The sequence below is a fragment of the Ranitomeya imitator genome, chromosome 7 (assembly GCF_032444005.1).
Source record: "Ranitomeya imitator isolate aRanImi1 chromosome 7, aRanImi1.pri, whole genome shotgun sequence".
Lineage (NCBI taxonomy): Eukaryota > Metazoa > Chordata > Amphibia > Anura > Dendrobatidae > Ranitomeya > Ranitomeya imitator.
This window is the reverse complement of record NC_091288.1, coordinates 202,544,114-202,569,753: the sequence shown is the minus strand read 5'-3', so window position 1 is coordinate 202,569,753 and position 25,640 is coordinate 202,544,114. Positions and strand designations below refer to the sequence as shown.

At 43.9% G+C, this 25,640-nt stretch overlaps 1 protein-coding gene across 3 annotated transcripts in view; it reads left to right on the top strand.

Annotated features, from left to right (window-relative positions):
- The first annotated feature begins 935 nt into the window (after positions 1-935).
- TBC1D24 (TBC1 domain family member 24) overlaps positions 936-25,640 on the top strand; it is a 37,706-nt gene continuing 13,001 nt past the window's right edge. For 2 of the 3 annotated variants that reach the window (XM_069734421.1, XM_069734419.1), the window contains exons 1-2: positions 936-1,064; positions 24,206-25,225. In XM_069734421.1, coding sequence (XP_069590522.1) covers positions 24,261-25,225 — 965 coding nt within the window. In that variant the 5' untranslated portion in view covers positions 936-1,064; positions 24,206-24,260. Of the gene's footprint in view, positions 1,074-24,205; positions 25,226-25,640 lie in introns of all 3 variants that reach the window. The other variant, XM_069734420.1, reaches the window with a different exon arrangement.

Here is a 25,640-nt window from a genome sequence, read left to right as displayed (position 1 = left end):
AGGGCTATGTGGTGCCCATAATACTGTATGGAGGACTATGTGGTGCCCATAATACTGTATGGAGGACTATGTGGTGCCCATAATACTGTATGGAGGACTGTGTGGTGCCCATAATACTGTATGGAGGACTGTGTGGTGCCCATAATAGTGTATGGAGGACTATGTGGTGCCCATAATACTGTATGGAGGACTATGTGGTGCCCATAATACTGTATGGAGGACTGTACTGTCCGGTTTCTGAGCTATTGTAGAATAGAAGTGAAATCTTTGCATTGTGCTTTACCTATATTTCTCTGCTGTGTCTGTGCACCATGAATCGTGGTATATGATAACGGGGCCACTCAGCCTCTTTCTCCCGGGGTCCATGGATACCTGGAGCCGGCCCTGGCGTATAGTTCTGTGTATGGTCGTATTTGCCTGTTGTCTGTGTAATTTTTGAGAGAGGAGGGAAAGCTTTACCTTCATAAACAAGGCCACAGGGACCCCCACATAGAAGCTGGTGGTGGTGAGGGGGCGTCTAGGACACTCGCTACACCCCTGGGTCTGGTAGTCCCATAGTTTCACATTGTGGCTCGCATTCTCCCTCAGTCTGTCATTACTTGTCCTTACTCCTGTCACACACTGCTATACAACATGCAGGTCAGCCGTCTCCGCCATGACTGATACCTCAGCGGCTCGCAGACGTCGACGTCGCGTCACTGAGGTGTTTTCTGAAATGTGGCAACTGCGCATGCGCCGACTAGCGGACTTGAGCTGGGAGTGGGCGGAGCTTAGCCTGTGACTGACAGCAGCACGAGTGCGTCGTCTAACTGAGTGACAGCTGCGGTGAGGAGGAGGGCGGGGCTTTGATTGACAGGTTATCTGAAGGGGTTCAGGGGTGGGCGGAGCTACCTTGTGTGAGTGACAGCTCCGGTGGAGACGCGGGGGGCGTGGCCAGTAGCTGTCTTCTACAGAATCTTAGGGAGGAGACGGAGCGGTAATTCGTTACTTGCAGCTAGAGATAAAGAGGGAGGGAATGAGAGCGGCCGCGGCCTCCCCTGCAAACACGACCCTGAGCAGAACAGGTAAGACCGGTGAGTGCAGCCCCCAGCCTGGGGCCACGGGGTGTATCCTGCACGGGGCCTAGGAACCAATCCTGCCCCCTGGAATGTGACTGGGGGGCTTTAAAAATGGCAGCCTCCCTGCCTACATGTGTCTGTGCAGGGGGCAGATCTTGGGCTGCGAAATGGGCATTTAACCCCTTCCTGATAGGTGCATTTTTATTTTTTTTAGTACTTGTGCTTTTGTTTGTTTTTTTTCTCCCGTCTCAGGACCATAACTTTTTATTTTTGGTGTTGACGCAGCGGTCTGAGGGCTGGTATGGGGCCATTCATTGTACCGTATAATGTGCTGAAAATGGGGCTGGTGGGGGGAAATCCATAAAAGAAAAGCCTCACTTCACCATGTTTGGGGTTTTGCAGCATTTAGTGTAAATTATGTGAAAAATGTGATTCTCCGGGACACTTCGATCGCAGCGATACCAAATTTGTAAGGTCTCTGGCTTCTTATTTACAGGGGTTGTCCAGTGCTCCATATAGTGATAGCTTGTCCATCAATATCAGATCAGTGGGGGTGCGACACTTGGCATCCCCCCTACTGTTCCCCGCGGTGGCCGGATCTGATCAGTCGTACAGCAGAACAGCGCAGATCTGAGATTGATGGCCTATACTGGGGATCGGCCATCGCTATAAACAGACTGGACATCCCCTTTTAATTGGGAGGGTGGGGGGGGGGGGGTTGGCCATCTTTCATCCAATGTGTATCCGGGCCTTTAGAATAATTTGCGGCTTACAAAATTTGCCACATTGGGGCAAATGTAGCGTCATTCCCTCCACTAAATGGAAGTCTGATGAAGCTGCGTCAGTGCAAAAGATACAAAAGATATGTTGGAGAACGTTACCTTGCTGGAGATCTGTGCTGCATCTGAAGCAATGGCCAACGTTTCTAATCAAAAAGGTTTCTCCCCTTTTTTTTTGGGGGGGTGGGGGGAGTGGGGGGTTCTTGAACGCTTTGTGAAAGTTGCCCTGTTCTCTTCCCTGGATGTGAGTCTGATGAAGCCCTATCATGGCAAGAGAAATGTTAAGGAAATCGGTACCTTGCTGGAGATTTGTGCGGCACCCGGGGTAATTGCCAGTTGCTCCAAAGTCCAAGAGGTTTCCATTAACTTTTTTTATTATTATTATATAATCCTGTGCTAATAGTATTCAGGCACGCCGATGATGCTCTGCTTGTCGATGCAGCTGAATGTCTCCCAGCTGTTCAACAGCCGCAACACATGCAGGGATTGCCTGTTTGTTAGGCAATCCGTCCATCCGTACATGTGTTGCAGCTGCTGAACAGCCGTGAGACATGCAGGGACAGCAACTCAAACATAGTATTCGAGCACAACAAAGACCTTCTTCGCACACGAGCATGCTCAGATAACGCCTTATCCAAGTACGCTTGTTCATCACTAATGGTGACCCCATCACAGTATGATTCTCCAACTCTAATTGCCACTCGGCCCTCCATACAGTGTAATGTCCACATTGTCCTCCATACAGTATAATGTCCACATTGTCCTCCGTAGAGTATAATGTCCACAAAAGGGCTCCATGCAGTATAGTGGGCCCTGCATTGCCTTCCACTCAGTATAATTACCATGATAACTGCTCCCTGCAGGGTAATGGCACCACACGGTGCTCCTTAATATATAATAGGCACCACATGGTACTCCCTGCAGTATAATGTGCCCTACGTAAAAAAAAAAAAAAAAAACATTCTCCCTCTGCCCCAGTGTCTTCAGATCCTCTGTACAGGGGGTGTGTTGTAATTACGTGGTCGCACCAGCTGTACTGATACCTTGGACACAGAGGGGAAATGATGGGAGAGGGAGCGTCAGCTGATGCTCCTTCCTCCATCATTGCTTTCAACTCTTATCCGCATCTAGGATGCCAATATAGTTCAAAGTGTGATGCCAGGCAGGGGAAGGGCCAAATCTACTCGGGGGTACTTGACATCGAGGGCCAAATATACCCACCCTGCGGGCCCAGGGTTTAACATGTGTAATAGTAGGATATCCCCATCATTGTATATACTGGAGCTCCTCAGGCACTATTGCTTGCTCCAGAGGCCCATTTATTTTATTTCTTTTTGTGCCACTTGCCTGAATTGGGCACCCACTGATGGAGAAGTCTCTACAGCCAGGATACTGCTAAAATGACCATACCTTTGATCTACAGAAGACTTGTAGTATTATGTCACCCATACCAATGAGTGTAGTAGATGGGGACGGAGCCAGTCTGTTAGGACAAACTTTTCCTAATGCCTTTTTTTTTTTTTTGTGGGACCTTGCCCATATTAACCGAGGACAACAGGACCTGTCACTTGAGCACCAGAAAAATGAATGCTGATCTCACTAGAAATTATGTATGTTTAGGTCTATCTTCTATTTAAAGGGAACCTGTCACCCCCAAAATGGAAGTTGAGCTAAGCCCACCAGCATCAGGGGCTTATCTACAGCATTCTGTAATGCTGTAGATAAGCCCCCGATGTATCCTGAAAGATGAGAAAAAGAGGTTAGATTATACTCACCCGGGGGAGGTCCCGGTACGGTTCTGGTCTGATGGGTGTCGCGGTCCGGGGCCTCCCATCTTCTTACCATGACGTCCTCTTCTTGTCTTCACACTGCGGCTCCGGCGTACTTTGTCTGTCCTGCCGGGAAAGGTCAGAGAGGCCCGGTGCCTGCGCACTGCAGTACTTTGCTCTGCCCTCAACAGGGTAGAGAATTACGATTGCGCCGGAGCCACAGCCTGAAGACATGACGAGGACGTCATCCTATGAAGATGGGAGGCCCCGCACCGGACCGCGACGCCCATCGGATCGGACCGCCCCTGGGTGAGTATAATCTAACCTCTTTTTCTCATCTTTCAGGTTACATCGGGGGCTTATCTACAGCATTAGAGAATGCTATAGATAAGCCCCTGATGCCGGTGGGCTTAGCTCACCTTCAATTTTGGGGGTGACAGGTTCCCTTTAATGAGCAAAGTCTAGTTTCTGTAACCTTCGTAAATTGCCGTCGTGTCTCGTAGTCTTGTTTTCCTGGTCGTCCACATGACTTTGATTACACCGTGACTCGCTGGAGTTAAATTGAATTTTAGAGCCACCAGGTGTGTACTGTACATTGTCCTGTCCGGGAGAAAATCCCATAATATGATATTTATGCCATGGTTACCATCTGTGACTGTCAGAGCATGCTGGCACATGTACTTTTTTTTGTTGTTTTGTTTTTTTTTGGGGGGAAGGGGGGGGGGGTGTTAGGCCAGGTAGCCCTTTGCCCTGGGTGACACATTAGTGTACATTGGCATTTCCCTCTTTGAGGTTGTGGGTACGTTTAGAGCAACAATGAACAAGCATATTAAATTTTAGATGTGATCTCCAAAAGGTGCATAGTGCTTACAAAGTTAGAAAAAGAGGAAACCATAAAGACATGTATAAAAGTAAAAAGCTAAAGGAATAAATAGAGAAAAATCTTACGGAATGGATCTGTGAGACCTTCGGGTAGGGGAGACCCCCTCAGAAATTTGGACAGATCTGATACTCGTCATTGCCAGGATGAGGTTTTACTGGGTCCCATTCACATTGCTCATCCGTTTTCCTGGCTAGATAAGAGTTGGGGGCAGCAAAATGCAAGGAAAAATTGGTGTAGGATCAGATGTATCAATGGATGGTGATGATATCAGATTATTATAATATTGCATTTCCATTGTGCCATGTGATATCCCTGGTATTAACTGGAGACTTCCAGTCTATTTTAGGGCCATTGTCCTGCCCTACATAAATTAGTACCTCTTTGCTTGCAAGGAAACAAGACAGTATTTGGTCTTCCTGTAGAATGGCTAATTTACCATAGTTATGTACCACAATATCAAATTTTGATTTATCAAATCCATAGGATTCGGGTATTCTAGAATATGCATGTCCACGTAGTATATTGCACAGCCCTTGTAGTATATTGGCCAGCCACATGTGTAACAGGTTAAAAAAGACTTAAAATAAAAAAATAAAACATACTCACCTTCCGAGGGCCCCTTGTAGTCCTGTCACCTGTGTGCGGTGCACGCGGCAGCTTCCGGTCCCAGGGTTGGTATGAGCGCAGGACCTGTAATGACGTCACATGACCATCACATCATGGCAGGTCCTTCTCGCATAGCATCCTTGGCACCGGAACCTGCCGCTTGCACTGCTGAGCACAGGGCACGACGTCGGAGGGTGAGAATAACGTTTTTTGTTTTTTTTTATTATTTGTAACATTAGATATTTTTACTATTGATGCTGCATACGCAGCATCAATAGTAAAAAGTTGGTCACACAGGGTTAATAGCTGTGTTAATGGAGTGTGTTACAGCTGGCATTAACCCTGTGTGATGGCTGACTGGATGACTGGAGGGGAGTATGGAGCGGGCACTGACTGCGGGGAGGAAGGAGCGGCCATTTTGCCAGTGGACTGTGCCCATCGCTGATTGGTCGTGGGCGTTTTGCCACTACCAATCAGCGACTTAGATTTCCATGACAGACATAGGCCGCGACCAATGAATATCCGTGACAGACAGACAGGACAGACAGAAAGGATGAAGTGACCCTTAGACAATTATATAGTGTACAGTCATGGCCAAAAGTATTAACACCCCTGCAATTCTGTCAGATAATACTCATTTTCTTCCTGAAAATGATTGCAAACACAAATTATTTGGTATTATCTTCATTTAATTTGTGTTAAATGAAAAAACACAAAGAATTGTCCTAAAGCCAAATTGGATATAATTCCACACCAAACATAAAAAAGGGGGTGGACAAAAGTATTGGCACTTTTCTCTAATTTGTGTAATTATCAGCACCTGTAACTTACCTGTGGCACCTAACAGGTGTTGGCAATAACTAAATCACACTTGCAGCCAGTTGACATGGATTAAAGTTGACTCAACCTCTGTCCTGTGTCCTTGTGTGTACCACATTGAGCATGGAGAAAAGAAAGAAGACCAAATAACTGTCTAGGACTTGAGAAACCAAATTGTGAGGAAGCATGAGCAATCTCAAGGCTACAAGTCCATCTCCAAAGACCTGAATGTTCCTGTGTCTACCGTGTGCAGTGTCATCAAGAAGTGTAAAGCCCATGGCACTGTGGCTAACCTCCCTAGATGTGGACGGAAAAGAAAAACTGACAAGAGATTTCAACGCAAGATTGTGCGGATGTTGGATAATGAACCTCGACTAACATCCAAACAAGTTCAAGCTGCCCTGCAGTCCGAGGGTACAACAGTGTCAACCCGTACTATCCGTCGGCGTCTGAATGAAAAGGGACTGTATGGTAGGAGACCCAGGAAGACCCCACTTCGTACCCCGAGACACAAAAAAGCCAGGCTGGAGTTTGCCAAAACTTACCTGAAAAAGCCTAAAACGTTTTGGAAGAATGTTCTCTGGTCAGATGAGACAAAAGTAGAGCTTTTTGGGCGAAGGCATCAACATAGTTTACAGGAGAAAAAAAAGAGGCATTCACAGAAAAGAACACGGTCCCTACAGTCAAACATGGCGGAGGTTCCCTGATGTTTTGGGGTTGCTTTGCTGCCTCTGGCACTGGACTGCTTGACCGTGTGCATGGCATTATGAAGTCTGAAGACAAATTTTGCAGCATAATGTAGGGCCCAGTGTGAGAAAGCTGGGTCTCCCTCAGAGGTCATGGGTCTACCAGCAGGACAATGACTCAAAACACACTTCAAAAAGCACTAGAAAATGGTTTGAGAGAAAGCACTGGAGACTTCTAAGGTGGCCAGCAATGAGTCCAGACCTGAATCCCATAGAACACCTGTGGAGAGATCTAAAAATGGCAGTTTGGAGAAGGCACCCTTCAAATATCAGGGACCTGGAGCAGTTTGCCAAAGAAGAATGGTCTAAAATTCCAGCAGAGCATTGTAAGAAACTCATTGATGGTTACCGGAAGAGGTTGGTCGCAGTTATTTTGGCTAAAGGTACCGTCACACTAGACGATATCGCTAGCGATCCGTGACGTTGCAGCGTCCTCGCTAGCGATATCGTCCAGTGTGACAGGCAGCAGCGATCAGGCCCCTGCTGTGCTGTCGCTGGTCGGGGAAGAAAGTCCAGAACTTTGTTTCGTCGCTGGACTCCCCGCAGACATCGCTGAATCGGCGTGTGTGACACCGATTCAGCGATGTCTTCGCTGGTAACCAGGGTAAACATCGGGTAACTAAGCGCAGGGCCGCGTTTAGTAACCCGATGTTTACCCTGGTTACCATCCTTAAAGTAAAAAAAACAACCGCTACATACTTACCTACCGCTGTCTGTCCTCGGCGCTCTGCTTCTCTGGTCTGGCTGTGAGCACAGCGGCCGGAAAGCAGAGCGGTGACGTCACCGCTCTGCTTTCCGGCCGCTGTGCTCACAGCCAGACCAGAGAAGCAGAGCGCCGAGGACAGACAGCGGTAGGTAAGTATGTAGCGGTTGTTTTTTTTACTTTAAGGATGGTAACCAGGGTAAACATCGGGTTACTAAGCGCGGCCCTGCGCTTAGTTACCCGATGTTTACCCTGGTTACCGGGGACCTCGGGATCGTTGGTCGCTGGAGAGCTGTCTGTGTGACAGCTCTCCAGCGACCAAACAGCGACGCTGCAGCGATCCGGATCGTTGTCGGTATCGCTGCAGCGTCGCTAAGTGTGACGGTACCTTAAAGGTTGTGCAACCAAGTATTAGGCTGAGGGTGCCAATACTTTTGTCTGGCCCATTTTTGGAGTTTTGTGTAAAATGATCAATTTTTTGCTTCATTCTCTTTTGTGTTTTTTTTTCATTTAAGACAAATTAAATGAAGATATTAATACCAAATAATTTGTGTTTGCAATCATTTTCAGGAAGAAACTGAGTATTATCTGACAGAATTGCAGGGGTGTCAATACTTTTGGCCATGATTGTATATGAATATCTACTATATAATTGTCTAAGGGTGACTTCCGTCTTTCTGTCCTTCTGTCTGTCTGTCTGTCACGGATATTCATTGGTCGCGGCCTCTGTCTGTCCTGGAAATCCAAGTCGCTGATTGGTCATGGCCGTTTTGCCGCGACCAATCAGCGATAGGCACATACCGGAAGAAAATGGCTGCTCCTTACTCCCCGCAGTCAGTGTCCCCGGCGCCCGCTCCATACTCCCCGCGGCGCAGTCAGTGTCCCCAGCGCCCACTCCATACTCCCTGCTCCATACTCCCTGCAGTCAGCGCCCGCTCCATACTCCCCTCCGGTCACCGCTCACACAGGGTTAATGCCAGCGGTAACGAACCGTGTTATGCCGCAGGTAACGCACTCCGTAACCGCTGCTATTAACCCTGTGTGACCAAGTTTTTACTATTGATGCTGCCTATGCAGCATCAATAGTAAAAAGATGTAATGTTAAAAATAATAAAAAACAAAAAACATGCTATACTCGCATTCCGTCGTCGGACGATGCGCTCGCGCCGGCCGCCATCTTCCGTTCCCAGAGATGCATTGCGAACTTACCTTGAAGACTTAGCGGTCTTGCGAAACCGCTAAGTCATCTGGGTAATTTCGCAATGCATCCTGGGAACGGAAGATGGCGGCCACATCGCACAGCTTCGCTGGATCCCAGGGGTGAGTATATAACTATTTTTTATTTTAATTTTTTTTTAACAGGGATATGGTGCACACACTGCTAAATACTGCGTGGGCTGTGTTATATACCTACGTGTCTGGGCAATATACTACGTGGCTGGGCAATGTAGTACGTGGCTGTGCAATGTAGTACGTGGCTGTGCAATGTAGTACGTGGCTGTGCAATGTAGTACGTGGCTGTGCAATGTAGTACGTGGCTGGGCAATGTATTACGTGGCTGGGCAATGTATTACGTGGCTGGGCAATGTAGTATGTGGCTGGGCAATGTTGATACTCTAATTAGATCCCTTGCTGATTTTGTAAGTTTGCCCACTGACAGACATGAACAGCCTATAGTTTTAAGGGTAGGTTAATGTGAACATTGAGAGATAAAATATCAAAAATAAGGTACAGAAAATCACATTGTATGAATTATATAAATGTATTTGCATTTTGCAGTGAGAAATAAGTACCGGTATTTGACCCCCTACCAACCATTAAGAGTCCTGGCTCCTACAGACCAGTTAGATGCTCCTAATCAACTCGTTGCCTGCATTAAAGAGAGCTGTCTTACATAGTCACCTTTTATGAGGCTATAATGTGCCCACGTTGCGGATTTGTGTGTGGATTTTTTCACACCGTTTTTGCAAAATCCGCAGGTAAAATGCAGTTTTTGTACGGATTTCCCCTGCGGTTTTACAACTACCAATTCCTATTGAGTAGCAGGTGTAAAACGCTGCGGAATCCGCAAAAAGAATTGACATGCTGCGGAAAATACAACACAGCGTTTCCATGTGTTATTTTCCACAGCTTATTTTCCACAGCATTGGCACTGCAGATTTGGTTTTCCATAGGTTTACATGTTACTGTAAACCGCATGGAAAACAGTTGCAAATCCTCAGCGGCCGATCCGCAACTTGTGCACATACCCCAAGACTCCTATCCACAGACTCAATTAATCAGTCAGACTCTAACCTCTACAACATGGGCAAGGCCAAAGAGCTTTATACAGATGTAAGGGACAAGATCATAGACCTGCACAAAGCTGGGATGGGCTACAAAACCATAAGTAAGACGGTGGGTGAGAAGGAGACAACTGTTGGTGCAATAGTAAGAAAATGGAAGGAATTCTTATTTCCCCCACTGTACATATACATACACGCAGGCGAGCAGCGTGATTGAAGTAAGAACAAAAGCTGTGCACTTTTTACCTGGTGATAGGTCCTCTTTAAATAAACCTATGTGCACACGTTCAGGTTTTTTTCACGTTTTTTTCACGCTAAAAACGCTATAAAAACTCATTAAAAACGCATACATTATGCATTCTATCATTTAGAATGCATTCTGCATGTTTTGTGCACATGGATGCATTTTTTTTCTGCAAAAAAAATGCATTGCAGTAAAAAAATGAGCATGTTCATTATTTTTGCGGATTTTCTGCAATTCTATGCATTTGGGAAAAAACGCACAAAAAAAGCGTCATAAACGCATGCGGATTTCTGGCAGAAATGTCCGTTTTTTGTCAGGAAAATTTCTGCAAGAAATCCTGACGTGTGCACATACTCTAAAGGCCCCTTCACATTAAGCGACGCTGCAGCGATACCGACAACGATCCGGATCGCTGCAGCGTCGCTGTTTGGTCGCTGGAGAGCTGTCACACAGACCGCTCTCCAGCGACCAACGATCCCGAGGTCCCCGGTAACCAGGGTAAACATCGGGTAACTAAGCGCAGGGCCGCGCTTAGTAACCCGATGTTTACCCTGGTTACCATGCTAAAAGTAAAAAAAAACAAACACTACATACTTACCTACAGCCGTCTGTCCTCCAGCGCTGTGCTCTGCTTCTCTGCTCTCCTCCTGTACTGTCTGGGAGCCGGAAAGCAGAGCGGTGACGTCACCGCTCTGCTTTCCGGCTCACAGACAGTACAGGAGGAGAGCAGAGCACAGCGCTGGAGGACAGACGGCTGTAGGTAAGTATGTAGTGTTTGGTTTTTTTTTACTTTTAGCATGGTAACCAGGGTAAATATCGGGTTACTAAGCGCGGCCCTGCGCTTAGTTACCCGATGTTTACCCTGGTTACCAGTGAAGACATCGCTGGATCGGTGTCACACACGCCGATCCAGCGATGTCAGCAGGAGATCCAGCGACGAAATAAAGTTCTGGACTTTCCTCAGCGACCAACGATCTCCCAGCAGGGGCCTGATCGTTGGTCGCTGTCACACATAACGATTTCATTAACGATATCGTTGCTACGTCACAAATAGCAACGATATCGTTAACGATATCGTTATGTGTGAAGGTACCTTAAGCTTCTCTGCTGAAGGTTACAGACTACAACCACCCTGTGTGTTAGTGTATCCTGGATCTTGGTGTTTGCAAGCCTAGATACACATCTGTTTACATGAGAGCTGTAAATACAACTGATTGCCATAATGTGTACTTTGGTTTAGAACCCAAGTATATCTATTTGTTCTGCAATCTGGATGTGATTTCACGCTTGGTCTGTGCCTTCTACAATCAGTGTTTCATGCTCCATACTATGAGGATCATCTCCAACTCATCAGCCCTTTGCTTTGACCTGATCACCGTTTTGTTTTTTGGTTTTTTTTGGTTACCTGGCTGGCTCTGCTGATCTACCCCTCTGTTCCTGTGTGCTTCCCCCCCCCCCCCCCCTGAAGTCGGTATTGTCACCCTGGCTAACATGTCAATTATACTAATAAAATCAGGTGTGCATCAAGCGGCATGGAGAAAAGATCGCATACATGTCACCATGTGCGTACAATGAGTTGTATCTGCAGGTAATTGGATTTTTTTTCTTTTTTTTTTTTTTCCCCTTCCCTTTTCCATATAGCAGAGATTTTTTTTTTTTTCTGCCATATGGCTCATTTTTCTCCCCTCGGTGCTGATGTGCTGTCACGATGAATAATTACGCTCCGCTGTGTAGTGTCTGCCTCTCCTTTTTTTAAATTAAATGTTCCAGCAAGTGTGGAGTATGGCCGCAGTTAACAGCCCATATCGACTGCCTGCGAACAAAAGCATCATTCATGGAGGCATAGGTACCGGCACTTGGCATTACGTAACCTTGCCCCATCTCTTCTGAGATCATCTGCTGAATTAAGATCGCCCGCACTGATTTTTTTTTTTTATATGTGTAATAGTACATTACTTTTTTTGTTTGGCTGACAGCTTCATACGTTAAGAGTAATAAATATATCAGAGCCGATAATAAAAATGTATATATTTATACCGTGTTTTTTTAAATAAATATTTGGTTGTATTGAATCTATAAAATTTAATGGGGGGAGGGCAAGTGGGGGGAAAAAACACAGCCTACATGTAAAGGGAGTGGTGTTTTTAGCATGCATATATGTATGTGGATGTGCCTATATTTATCAATACACTGCCATGTCCTCCTATATGTCTCCTTCCTCACCCTTCCGTACCGAATGAATTTAGTAAAAACTGTTTCATTCTGTTATCATCTGTAAGTAAGAAGGCATCAAGGCTCTGATCCAGCAAAGTGTTCATCCCCCAGATACACCAGGACACCAACCTTTGTTGTGATTCTGTATGTCATAGAGAAAGTAAAAACCCATACAGACTCCCATCTGGGATTAATTAGACCTCGGAACAGAGAGTGATCTCTCATTTCCTTGGTTTTAATGAGTCAAACACGCCATCCCCTTTGAAGCTGAGATCTCCTGCCATAGACAGGTGATTAAAACAAGATATCTGCTGGGGGAATAAGACAGTAAGCTTGAGATCTGTTTACGCACATGCGGAGGAGTGCAGAGGCTTCTTTTTTTTTCAAGGTAGGAGCACCCTCGGTTCAAAGGATTTTTCTGAGAGTGTTTGAGAAATTCCCCACTGTCCAGATATGAATATTGGGGGTTTTCTTCTATCCAAAATTCATGGGTGATAGATTTTTGGCATTGTAGTAAAGGGACAAAGAATCCATCAACTCGCATCACTGGAACCCCTCCAACTTAATAACAGTCCGATAGTTGATGCTATCAATCATTATTATAAAATTGAATTGCTCTGTTCCTCTTGCTTTGTAAACTTCATGCTTGAAGCCATATGCTACCTGTAACTGGTGTCCATTCATCCTGTATAAATGGTGGTGGCAGCTAGTGGTTCTTTTGTTATTGTGGAGCTTGCAGAGACCAAACTGACCTGTGTGTATAAAATATATATATTTTTTTTTTCTCCCTTAGCGGGAATCTGAGGTGTATATACCATACACTCACCCTGAGTTTCCCAATACCCGGCCTAGTAGTAGAAGCAGTCGCAGCCTCGTCCTTCAGTCGTTGGACATTTGCACAATTGCCCTGACAATTGGAGGTAACAGTGGTAGGATTTGTGCGACCTTCCCATCCCCAGCTGTTATCTGTAACTTAAGTAAACAGTAATGGGAGAATGGTAACAAACCAGTTTCTTCATTCTGTTCTATCAGTTGGGATAACAAAGGTACATAGCCAGTGATGGTGGGGGGTACCTTACCCAGAAGGAGGGGAACTATACAAGCTATCTCCCACACCTGAAACTGGACATTGCCCCTTTTTTTGATGGGCTTAAAAGCCAAAAAAAACTGGACACGCGCTCCCTTTTGACCACTACCACCATCACAAAAAGAGCCTACCATCAGCCCTGCAGACCTTTCCTGAAGATCCTCCTCCACCTGGCTGAGTACCCACTTACCCCGATTCATCTTCTAAGGTTTATTCCCTCTGTATTCACCCTTTCTCCCTCCATTCATCCCTTCCTCCCAGTCTATTATCTCATCCTACACCTCTCCCATGTCCATCTTCTGATAATCCCTGTATCCTTATATTCCCCTCCAAAAATAGGCATAGTCCTGCATGGTAGAAGAAGGGACTGGCTGTGTGTTTTTAGATAACCTGGGTGGGAAAGTTATTAGGTAATTGTGAGTTTTGTGTGCTACTGCATTTTATATTAGCGTTGTAGTGAAATAATAGACTGTTGTCTGCATAATAAATATTCTTTATTATTAGTAAACGGTTTTGTCAGAAATGGCATAGGGAACACAGTGTTAGGGCGTAGTGAAATATAATCTATAATATCAACTACTATACGTAAACCTTTAACACTACATATTAAGGATGAATTGGGACATCTGTGAAATTTTTTTTTTCTTTAGCCACAAGAATTGGATCAAAGGAAAAAAAAAAAATATATATATATATATATATATATATATATATATATATATATATATATATATATATATATATATATATATATCTCACACACACACACACACACACACTGGGGCAAAAAAGTATTTAGTCAGTCAGCAATAGTGCAAGTTCCACCACTTAAAAAGATGAGAGGCGTCTGTAATTTACATCATAGGTAGACCTCAACTATGGGAGACAAACTGAGAAAAAAAAATGCAGAAAATCACATTGTCTGTTTTTTTTTTAACATTTTATTTGCATATTATGGTGGAAAATAAGTACCGTATTTGGTCAGAAACAAACAATCAAGATTTCTGGCTCTCACAGACCTGTAACTTCTTCTTTAAGAGTCTCCTCTTTCCTCCAATCATTACCTGTAGTAATGGCACCTGTTTAAACTTGTTATCAGTATAAAAAGACACCTGTGCACACCCTCAAACAGTCTGACTCCAAACTCCACTATGGTGAAGACCAAAGAGCTGTCAAAGGACACCAGAAACAAAATTGTAGCCCTGCACCAGGCTGGGAAGACTGAATCTGCAATAGCCAACCAGCTTGGAGTGAAGAAATCAACAGTGGGAGCAATAATTAGAAAATGGAAGACATACAAGACCACTGATAATCTCCCTCGATCTGGGGCTCCACGCAAAATCCCACCCCGTGGGGTCAGAATGCTCACAAGAACGGTGAGCAAAAATCCCAGAACCACGCGGGGGGACCTAGTGAATGAACTGCAGAGAGCTGGGACCAATGTAACAAGGCCTACCATAAGTAACACACTACGCCACCATGGACTCAGATCCTGCAGTGCCAGACGTGTCCCACTGCTTAAGCCAGTACATGTCCGGGCCCGTCTGAAGTTTGCTAGAGAGCATTTGGATGATCCAGAGGAGTTTTGGGAGAATGTCCTATGGTCTGATGAAACCAAACTGGAACTGTTTGGTAGAAACACAACTTGTCGTGTTTGGAGGAAAAAGAATACTGAGTTGCATCCATCAAACACCATACCTACTGTAAAGCATGGTGGTGGAAACATCATGCTTTGGGGCTGTTTCTCTGCAAAGGGGCCAGGACGACTTATCCGGGTACATGAAAGAATGAATGGGGCCATGTATCGTGAGATTTTGAGTGCAAACCTCCTTCCATCAGCAAGGGCATTGAAGATGAAACGTGGCTGGGTCTTTCAACATGACAATGATCCAAAGCACACCGCCAGGGCAACGAAGGAGTGGCTTTGTAAGAAGCATTTCAAGGTCCTGGAGTGGCCTAGCCAGTCTCTAGAGCTCAACCCCATAGAAAACCCTTGGAGGGAGTTGAAAGTCCGTGTTGCCAAGCGAAAAGCCAAAAACATCACTGCTCTAGAGGAGATCTGCATGGAGGAATGGGCCAACATACCAACAACAGTGTGTGGCAACCTTGTGAAGACTTACAGAAAACGTTTGACCTCTGTCATTGCCAACAAAGGATATATTACAAAGTATTGAGATGAAATTTTGTTTCTGACCAAATACTTATTTTCCACCATAATATGCAAATAAAATGTTAAAAAAACAGACAATGTGATTTTCTGGATTTTTTTTTCTCAGTTTGTCTCCCATAGTTGAGGTCTACCTATGATGTAAATTACAGACGCCTCTCATCTTTTTAAGTGGTGGAACTTGCACTATTGCTGACTGACTAAATACTTTTTTGCCCCACTGTTTGTATGTATGTATATATATATATATATATATATACACATACACACACACACACACACACACACACACACACACACACACACACACACACACACACACACACACATATACATATATATATATACATATACATATATATACACATATATATATATATATATGTATATGTGTGTGTGTGTATATATATATATATATATATATATATATATATATATATATATATATATATATATTTTTCCGTCCTGATGTCAGTGATTTCAACTAGCTCTGAGTTTGTTTGATTTTCGCTTTTGTTTTTTTCCTTACATTTTTGTAACACATCTCGTTCCTGCCCTGTGTGGACTGGACGCTTATCCTGATTCGGCTCCACTCACCAAGACTCAACCCATGACGTGTGTCAGTCCTGGAGCATAAAGGGGATAAGCTGTTTTCTTTTTTTTTTTTCTTTTTTTTTTTTTAAATCACAATTTTATACATAGAATTAGGGCAGATTTGTCAAAACTGTATTACAGAATAATTGCTGTCGCCCATAGCAACCAATCGCAGAGCAGCTTCCATTTTCTCAAAGCTGTTTTAAAAAAAAAATATAAGCGGAGCGCTCTCATTGGTTGCCCATAACAACCAAGAAATGCCTCCTTTATCAAAAACCTAGCTGTGCTTTAATGTCCTGCTAATAAATCACCACCTATAGTAACTTTTAAGGGTATGTTCACACTGCAACGCCTTTTTTTTTTTTTTTTTTTTTTTTAATGTTTAATTTTTGGATGGGAAAACTACTTGCTATTCAGACTTTTTAACTTTTTAAACAATTCCGGCCTTAAGAGATGCCAAGTGGTTAAAAGAAAGGACCAGTACCATCTTCTGGAATCTTCTACTAGGAAGGCGCTTAATCTTGTACAACAAAAGTCAATGGGAGGAATGAAAAAATACATGTGCCTCAGATTTTTTTTTTTCCTCCAATAAAACGCACTATAATTATAGTATTTAAATTTAAAAAGGTGAAAAAAAAAACACTTAAAGTTCTACTCGGGAAATGACCAAAAAACATGGCTGCTATTCTCCTTTTTTGTTGTGACTTCAATGGCGATTTGACAGCAGTAAGGAAAACTGTCACTGCATCAACATCAGAACACCGGAGCAGTGGAAATCCATAGAGGCCGTTGGTGCGCAGTCCCATGTAAATCACTTGATAGTGTCATGTTAAGAACATCCTAAATAGGCAGTGTAAGCGGTTTATACCTTGTGGGAATAAAAGGACTAGAAATAGGAAAAACCCAATGTGGCTAAACAAAGAAGTAAGACAGGCAATTAACAGTAAAAAGAAAGCATTTGCACTACTAAAGCAGGATGGCACCATTGAAGCTCTAAAAAACTATAGGGAGAAAAATACTTTATCTAAAAAACTAATTAAAGCTGCCAAAAAGGAAACGGAGAAGCACATTGCTAAGGAGAGTAAAACTAATCCCAAACTGTTCTTCAACTATATCAATAGTAAAAGAATAAAAACTGAAAATGTAGGCCCCTTAAAAAATAGTGAGGAAAGAATGGTTGTAGATGACGAGGAAAAAGCTAACATATTAAACACCTTCTTCTCCACGGTATTCACGGTGGAAAATGAAATGCTAGGTGAAATCCCAAGAAACAATGAAAACCCTATATTAAGGGTCACCAATCTAACCCAAGAAGAGGTGCGAAACCGGCTAAATAAGATTAAAATAGATAAATCTCCGGGTCCGGATGGCATACACCCACGAGTACTAAGAGAACTAAGTAATGTAATAGATAAACCATTATTTCTTATTTTTAGTGACTCTATAGCAACGGGGTCTGTTCCGCAGGACTGGTGCATAGCAAATGTGGTGCCAATATTCAAAAAGGGCTCTAAAAGTGAACCTGGAAATTATAGGCCAGTAAGTCTAACCTCTATTGTTGGTAAAATATTTGAAGGGTTTCTGAGGGATGTTATTCTGGATTATCTCAATGAGAATAACTGTTTAACTCCATATCAGCATGGGTTTATGAGAAATCGCTCCTGTCAAACCAATCTAATCAGTTTTTATGAAGAGGTAAGCTATAGGCTGGACCACGGTGAGTCATTGGACGTGGTATATCTCGATTTTTCCAAAGCGTTTGATACCGTGCCGCACAAGAGGTTGGTACACAAAATGAGAATGCTTGGTCTGGGGGAAAATGTGTGTAAATGGGTTAGTAACTGGCTTAGTGATAGAAAGCAGAGGGTGGTTATAAATGGTATAGTCTCTAACTGGGTCGCTGTGACCAGTGGGGTACCGCAGGGGTCGGTATTGGGACCTGTTCTCTTCAACATATTCATTAATGATCTGGTAGAAGGTTTACACAGTAAAATATCGATATTTGCAGATGATACAAAACTATGTAAAGCAGTTAATACAAGAGAAGATAGTATTCTGCTACAGATGGATCTGGATAAGTTGGAAACTTGGGCTGAAAGGTGGCAGATGAGGTTTAACAATGATAAATGTAAGGTTATACACATGGGAAGAAGGAATCAATGTCACCATTACACACTGAATGGGAAACCACTGGGTAAATCTGACAGTGAGAAGGACTTGGGGATCCTAGTTAATGATAAACTTACCTGGAGCAGCCAGTGCCAGGCAGCAGCTGCCAAGGCAAACAGGATCATGGGGTGCATTAAAAGAGGTCTGGATACACATGATGAGAGCATTATACTGCCTCTGTACAAATCCCTAGTTAGACCGCACATGGAGTACTGTGTCCAGTTTTGGGCACCGGTGCTCAGGAAGGATATAATGGAACTAGAGAGAGTACAAAGGAGGGCAACAAAATTAATAAAGGGGATGGGAGAACTACAATACCCAGATAGATTAGCGAAATTAGGATTATTTAGTCTAGAAAAAAGACGACTGAGGGGCGATCTAATAACCATGTATAAGTATATAAGGGGACAATACAAATATCTCGCTGAGGATCTGTTTATACCAAGGAAGGTGACTGGCACAAGGGGGCATTCTTTGCGTCTGGAGGAGAGAAGGTTTTTCCACCAACATAGAAGAGGATTCTTTACTGTTAGGGCAGTGAGAATCTGGAATTGCTTGCCTGAGGAGGTGGTGATGGCGAACTCAGTCGGGGGGTTCAAGAGAGGCCTGGATGTCTTCCTGGAGCAGAACAATATTGTATCGTACAATTAGGTTCTGTAGAAGGACGTAGATCTGGGGATTTATTATGATGGAATATAGGCTGAACTGGATGGACAAATGTCTTTTTTCGGCCTTACTAACTATGTTACTATGTTACTATGTTGCCGCAGGTCTGTACAGGATTAGCCCCATTGTCCTTGAATGGGGCGAATCTTCTACATTTCAAACGTGCTGGCGTCAGAGGTGTATGCCTCTCCATGAATCGGGGCTGTCGGACTAGTGGCCTACTTCAGTCTCTGCTGGAGTAAGACTTGTGATCATTATGAATTTGACGAGCGGCGGACGCTATGCCCACTGTCGGAGCTGGGATAAAATGGCGTGAGATCGCCACGAGTCGCAAAACTTTAGCGCAGCCTCAAGTTTCAACTTCTCAACATTTTTACATTTTTGTATGTAGTAACCTAGATCAATCGGGGGCCCTAAATTGTACAGCGAAAAAAAAAAAAAAAAACTAAACATGTCGACATTTGATCCAAATCATGGTTCAAACTTTCCCTTGATAAGTCTGTGGGTCCATGTACAGAAGAAAAAAGGAAGGCGGTGGAAGTCCACATGGACGCCATATGTCATGCAAGTACTGTTTTTCAGTTAATGGCTAGGAGAAGCCTTGAATTTTTTTTTCTTTTGTGCAAAAAATTCAGATGCCACACTGATGGGGAAAATATATACGGCCCAAACATTAATGAACATAGCATCCAGCACACTGAAAAACTGTTCGCTTTTTTTCATAAAAAAAAACATCTATAGAATATTTGGATTTTTCATGATTTTAGTGGGATTTTTCAGGACTACAGAGCTGAAAACCATAGCTGCATTCAGTTGGCAATGGTGATGCAGACAGTTGGTTTATTACCGTCCCTTTTGATGAGTCGGCCTGAATGTTAATTCCTGCACAATCCATTTTGCCTATCATTGTCTTTTTGCATGAAGGTGTAGAGCGCTGCGTGTGACGATGTGGTCAGACCGCTGATGCCTGTGCACTGCCGGGTGCACAGATGTGTGCCGTGCTCTGAGCCGCCGGCAGCTATTCTGGGGAGGATCGAATAGCGGTTAATCTCATTACAGGACGTTATTGAATGGTGCAGTGATTCTGTAATGGAGCTTTGTCGTGGCTGTGAGCCTCCTCCTCCTGTCATGGCTGGGTAGGCACGCCGCACTATGGATGCTGCTGCTGCAATGCATCTCTCTATATTTACCTACTGGGAAGAAAGGGGGGTTCTCGCCTGAATTTTGTATTGGGGGGGCAAGTGCCGTCAGCAGATCAGTGCCTGGTTTGTGCACGGCTTGCCCGTATTTTGCATATGTTCTTCCAGGCATCTGTGGATACATCATCGTCGGTGCCGTTCACTGCCACCCAATGCGAAACTTGGTGACGCCAGAGATCCCTTCTAAGGCCATGTGCACACAGAGCAGAAAATGTGCCATTTGCTGCATTTTAGTAGTCAAATCTTGTTCTGAATATTTTGACGATTCTGCCATATTAAAGTTTTTTTGACACCTTTTTTTTTTTACAATTGTGTTTTTGGGTGCGTACGATTCAGGATGATATACTTCGTGGCCTTGAGGTTGCACCGTTGTGTTATTCCAGATTCTTTGTATAATTCAACCGTCCTTTTTCATACAGTTCAGTTTTCTCTGCCTCTGACTGTTTTGCTGTAAACCTCAGAATCTTCCTGAAGCCAAAAAATACAAGGTTTTGTGGAATATGTCATCCTCCAGAAATTTATGGGAAGGATGTTAATGGCTGTGACTAATGGCTTAAAATAATACCCAGCAGCCAGTAGCCCGCACTTACTGATTATTTTTCTTTTCTCCCCTTACACCCTTCCGGTAATAGTTGGAAGCAGACCTGGCCATAGATTGGTGCACCAGTTCTATAGATGCCCAAAAGTTGCCACTTCATCAGAAAAATCATTGTCTGAACTGCCCCATGCAGAGGCCGATGAGGAGCTGGAATGACCTTAGCTGGCTGCATGAACTGTAAAGAACCCTTTCCTATTTAGCTTCCAGAATCTCCTTTCCTCCACACATAATGAAGACCCCCTGATCCTTTTGTAAGGTGCTTGCAAGGAAGAAGTCTAGCAAGTTGTCACTGCGCTACTGTGATGGCTGGATTTAAGTGGATGCAGGGAGAATAAAACTTCATTTTTTTCCCTCCTGCACCCGCTGCTCCAGTAAGCCGGATAAATAGGCTTTATGTGCAAATTTTGTGTTAACCTGCAGGTAAATATTATTAGTGGACGTGGCTGGTTCCCATTTAAACACCTTTTTGCTTGTGCATATAGTGTCGCTGCTTCTAAAGCTTCAGTAAAAGGCCGTGTGCAGCCACCCGGTATCGGATTATCTAGGTCACCTCTGACGGTATCTCCACTCGTGCAGGTTTACTGGGTTCTGCCGCTTGTACTGCAGATACCACTATAAACTAGTGTATGGTCTTTTAGACATATCTACTAGATCATAAACATAGAAGCTTAGATCAGGGAAATTTGGATAATAGACGAGCTCATCTCGGGGAGTTCAGCGCTAGGATTTTTCTAGTAGTCCCATGCAAAACTATTAGACCGGTCGAGCATGCATGCATACTGTCACTTTACTTTTATACTTTAGTTGGGGGACAAAAGTGTCCTGTTCTGGCGATCATGTGTGTCTTGGTGACCTGACTGTCAATCTCAAGAAGTTGTGGATGGGTGATAGCATCTTGTAACTGGAATACCGCTTTAAATTTTGCTGATTAATTTTTAAGGGCGAAATGTCAGGTTAAACTGATTCATAGTTATATCTAGTGTACAGTCATGGCCAAAAATTTTGAGAATGACACAAATTATATTTTCACATGATCTGCTGCCCTCTGGTTTTTATTAGTGTTTGTCTGATGTTTATATCACATACAGAAATATAATTGCAATCATATTATGAGTACCAATAGGTTATATTGACAGTTAGAATGAGTTAATGCAGCAAGTCAATATTTGCAGTATTGACCCTTCTTCTTCAAGACCTCTGCAATTCTCCCTGGCATGCTCTCAATCAACTTCTGGACCAAATCCTGACTGATAGCAGTCCATTCTTGCATAATCAATGCTTGCATTTTGCCAGAATTTGTTGGTTTTTGTTTGTCCACCCGTCTCTTGATGATTGACCACAAGTTCTCAATGGGATTAAGATCTGGGGAGTTTCCAGGCCATGGACCCAAAATCTCTGTTTTGTTCCATGAGCCATTTAGTTATCACCTTTGCTTTATGGCAAGGTGCTCCATCATGCTGGAAAAGGCATTGTTGGGCGCCAAACTGCTCTTAGACGGTTGGGAGAAGTTGCTCTTGGAGGACATTCTGGTACCATTTTTTATTCATGGCTGTGTTTTTAGGCAAGACTGTGAGTGAGTCGATTCCCTTGGCTGAGAAGCAACCCCACACATGAATGGTTTCAGGATGCTTTACAGTTGGCATGAGACAAGACTGGTGGGAGCGCTCACCTCTTCTTCTCCGAATAAGCTGTTTTCCAGATGTCCCAAACAATCGAAAAGGGGATTCATCAGAGAAAATGACTTTGCCCCAGTCCTCAGCAGTCCACTCCCTGTACCTTTTGCAGAATTTCAGTCGGTCCCTGATGTTTTTTTCTGGAGAGAAGTGGCTTCTTTGCTTACCTCCTTGAAGCCAGGCCTTGCTCAAAGAGTCTCCGCCTCACAGTGCGTGCAGAAGCACTCAAACCAGCCTGCTGCCATTCCTGAGCAAGCTCAGCACTGCTGGTAGTCCGATCCCGCAGCTGAAACAGTTGTAAGATACGGTCCTGGCGCTTGCTGGTCTTTCTTGGGCGCCCTGGAGCCTTTTTGACAACAATGGAAGCTCTCTCCTTGAAGTTCTTGATGATGCGATAGATTGTTTACTGAGGTGCAATCTTTGTAGCTGCGATACTCTTCCCTGTTAGGCCATTTTTGTGCAGTGCAATGATGGCTGCACGTGTTTCTTTAGAGATAACCATGGTTAACTGAAGAGAAACAATGATACCAAGCACCAGCCTCCTTTTACAGTGTCCAGTGATGTCATTCTTACTTAATCATGACTGATTGATCGCCAGCCCTGTCCTCAACACCCACACCTGTGTTAATGGATCAATCACTAAAACGATGTTAGCTGCTCCTTTTTAAGGCAGGACTGCAATGATGTTGAAATGTGTTTTGGGGGTTAAAGTTCATTTTCTGGGCAAATATTGACTTTGCAAGTACAGTAATTGCTGTTAAGCTGATCACTCTGACATTCAGGAGTATATGCAAATTGCCATTAGAAAAAATGAAGCAGTAGACTCTGGAAAAATTAATATTTGTCTCATTCTCAAAATTTTTGTCCATGACTGTAGAGTCTAAGATTGATTCCTGCTCTATCGTAGCGTCCCCATCAGGCCTTGCAAAATAACAGATCGGTAACTTTTGGTGTGTGAATTGCCGTTAATTAAAGGGAACCTGTCACCTCGGAGGGGGACGCTTTTTATCTGTAGATATGGGTTCAGTTTGCAAATAAATAATGTTTAAAATTCTGCTTTACTTAAAGTCCAGCTTCCGTGAAAAATTAAACTTATTTTCTTGCAGGAGCCTCTGGCTTTCAGTCATGGGACAGGTACAGCCACCCCTCACAGCACTGACCATTCATTATACTGTGAGCTGCAGCTGTAAGAACGCTCCTGCACTTTAACAGCTCATGATGCAGAGCAAGAGATCATATTGCATGGGCATAATTACAGCCGCCCTTCACAGCATAGTGAGCAGTGACTTTAACTTGTCCACACACGCCCCCATGACTGAAAGCTGGCGGCTCCTGGGAGAAAAAAGATTTTTCTTCTGGCAGCCGCACTTTCAGTAGGGTGGCCAGGCAGTCTTAGAACTGTGATTTCCTGCAGATTAACACTATGTAGCATTTTCCGAGGTGACTGGTTTCCTCTTAAGTGTTTAATCTTTAAAATCTGCGATTGTCATGGAAATAGTGTGTCTACCATTGAGCCCCAATAGAGCAATTAAGCTTGCGTTTTACAATATGTGATCTAGTCCAGAGCTGAACTCGCAATTCTGCTGATTGACATTGGAAACCATACAAAAGCTGGTTATCAGACGTACCCCTAACAATTCAGATCTATAATAATTTAAATGAGTAAAGGCTAATTCAGACTGGCTGATTTTGCTCCATTGCTGAGCGATGACCAGCTACATCTAAGCCAATCTGTGCTTGTTTACTGGCCTATTCCCACATGCCAAAAAAATATATATATATTGTTTCGGGATTATTAACACTTTCAATCTGTCCACATACAACATCATGCATTCAGGAGCGCATCCACTTTTATAACGGATGATGTACCATCACTAACTGGTATTTTTATGGCGGTATAAATAATCCGATCACCCAACGAATTACTGTTTTTTCTCCATTTGCAGACATCACGAACACTGAATCGTATTCCTGAAGGACACCATCTTCCAAGGATTAGCCATGGACGACACTGAATATGGCCGATTTGTGGACTGGGATAAGATGGAGACAGGCGGCCAAGAACAAAACCCAAAAGTATTAAACTGCACAGATTTCCAAGAGCTAAAACAACTATCCCGTCAGGGGTATTGGGCAAAAAGCCATTCATTACGGGCCAAGGTATATCAAAAACTGATCAAGGAGATCCCATGCCGCACGGTAACGCCCGATGCCAGCGTGTATCGAGACATTGTGGGCAAAATAGTGGGCAAGCGTAATGCAAATACCCTATCTCTTCCGGAGTTTGTTGATGATCGACAGGTTCCCAGCTACTGTCTAAACTCTGAAGGTATCGGAGCGGTTAGGAAAATCCTCTTGTGCATCTCAAATCAGTTTCCAGACATCTCCTTCTGCCCTGTTCTGCCACCTATCGTGGCCCTTCTCCTCCACTACAGCAAGGATGAAGCAGAATGCTTCGAAAATGTTTCCAGAATATTGGCCTGTAATGACCCAAACAGACGACTCGTCGATCAGACTTTCTTGGCCTTCGAGTCTTCTTGCATGACGTTTGGGGATCTTGCAGGCAAATACTGCCAGGGACCTCACAAGCTCATGGTGGCTGTGTCTGAAGATGTCCTTGAGGTTTATTCTGACTGGCAGAAGTGGCTTTTTGGAGACCTGCCCTTGACCTATGTTGCACGTATATTTGATGTCTTTCTGGTAGAAGGCTATAAAGTACTATTCAGAGTAGCGCTGGCTCTTCTCAAGTTCTTCCATAAGGTAAGAGGTGGCCAACCGATGGAGTCGAGCGACGTAAAAGGAGACATCCAAGCATTTGTGAGGGACATCAGCAAGTCTGTATCTCCAGAAAAGTTATTAGAAAAGGCCTTTGCTATCCGCCTCTTCTCCCGTAAAGAGATTCATCTGCTCCAAATGGCAAATGAAAAAGCTCTGCAGCAGAAAGGCATCACCGTGAAACAGAAAAGGTAAGTGGCCAGAGTATGCTAAAATATAGATAATCTCAGCTTCCCAAAACTTTTTCCTTGTAGTGATTGTTGTGGAATTTGTGACTGTAACTACTTGCTGTTGCTAAGTGCAATTTTTACTGTCCCACATCTGGGACCAACACCTATCTATTCAACAGGGCCCATCACGCGGCACCTGTATTGGAGAGGTCACCATGCATGCGCTACTTTCTCCATTGACTTCTGTGGGTGTTCTGAAATTAGCAGAGCATGCTTGCTACTGTATATAGGGTACAACCTTATTTCCATTCTCAGTGGTGCAAGACAGGGCTGCTATCTCATGAAAGATGTGAATCCTACTTCTGGGAATTTCCAAAAGTTGACCGTAAAGTATTCTTGTTTATTTTGGAAACTTCAATAAAAGGTGACTGATTAG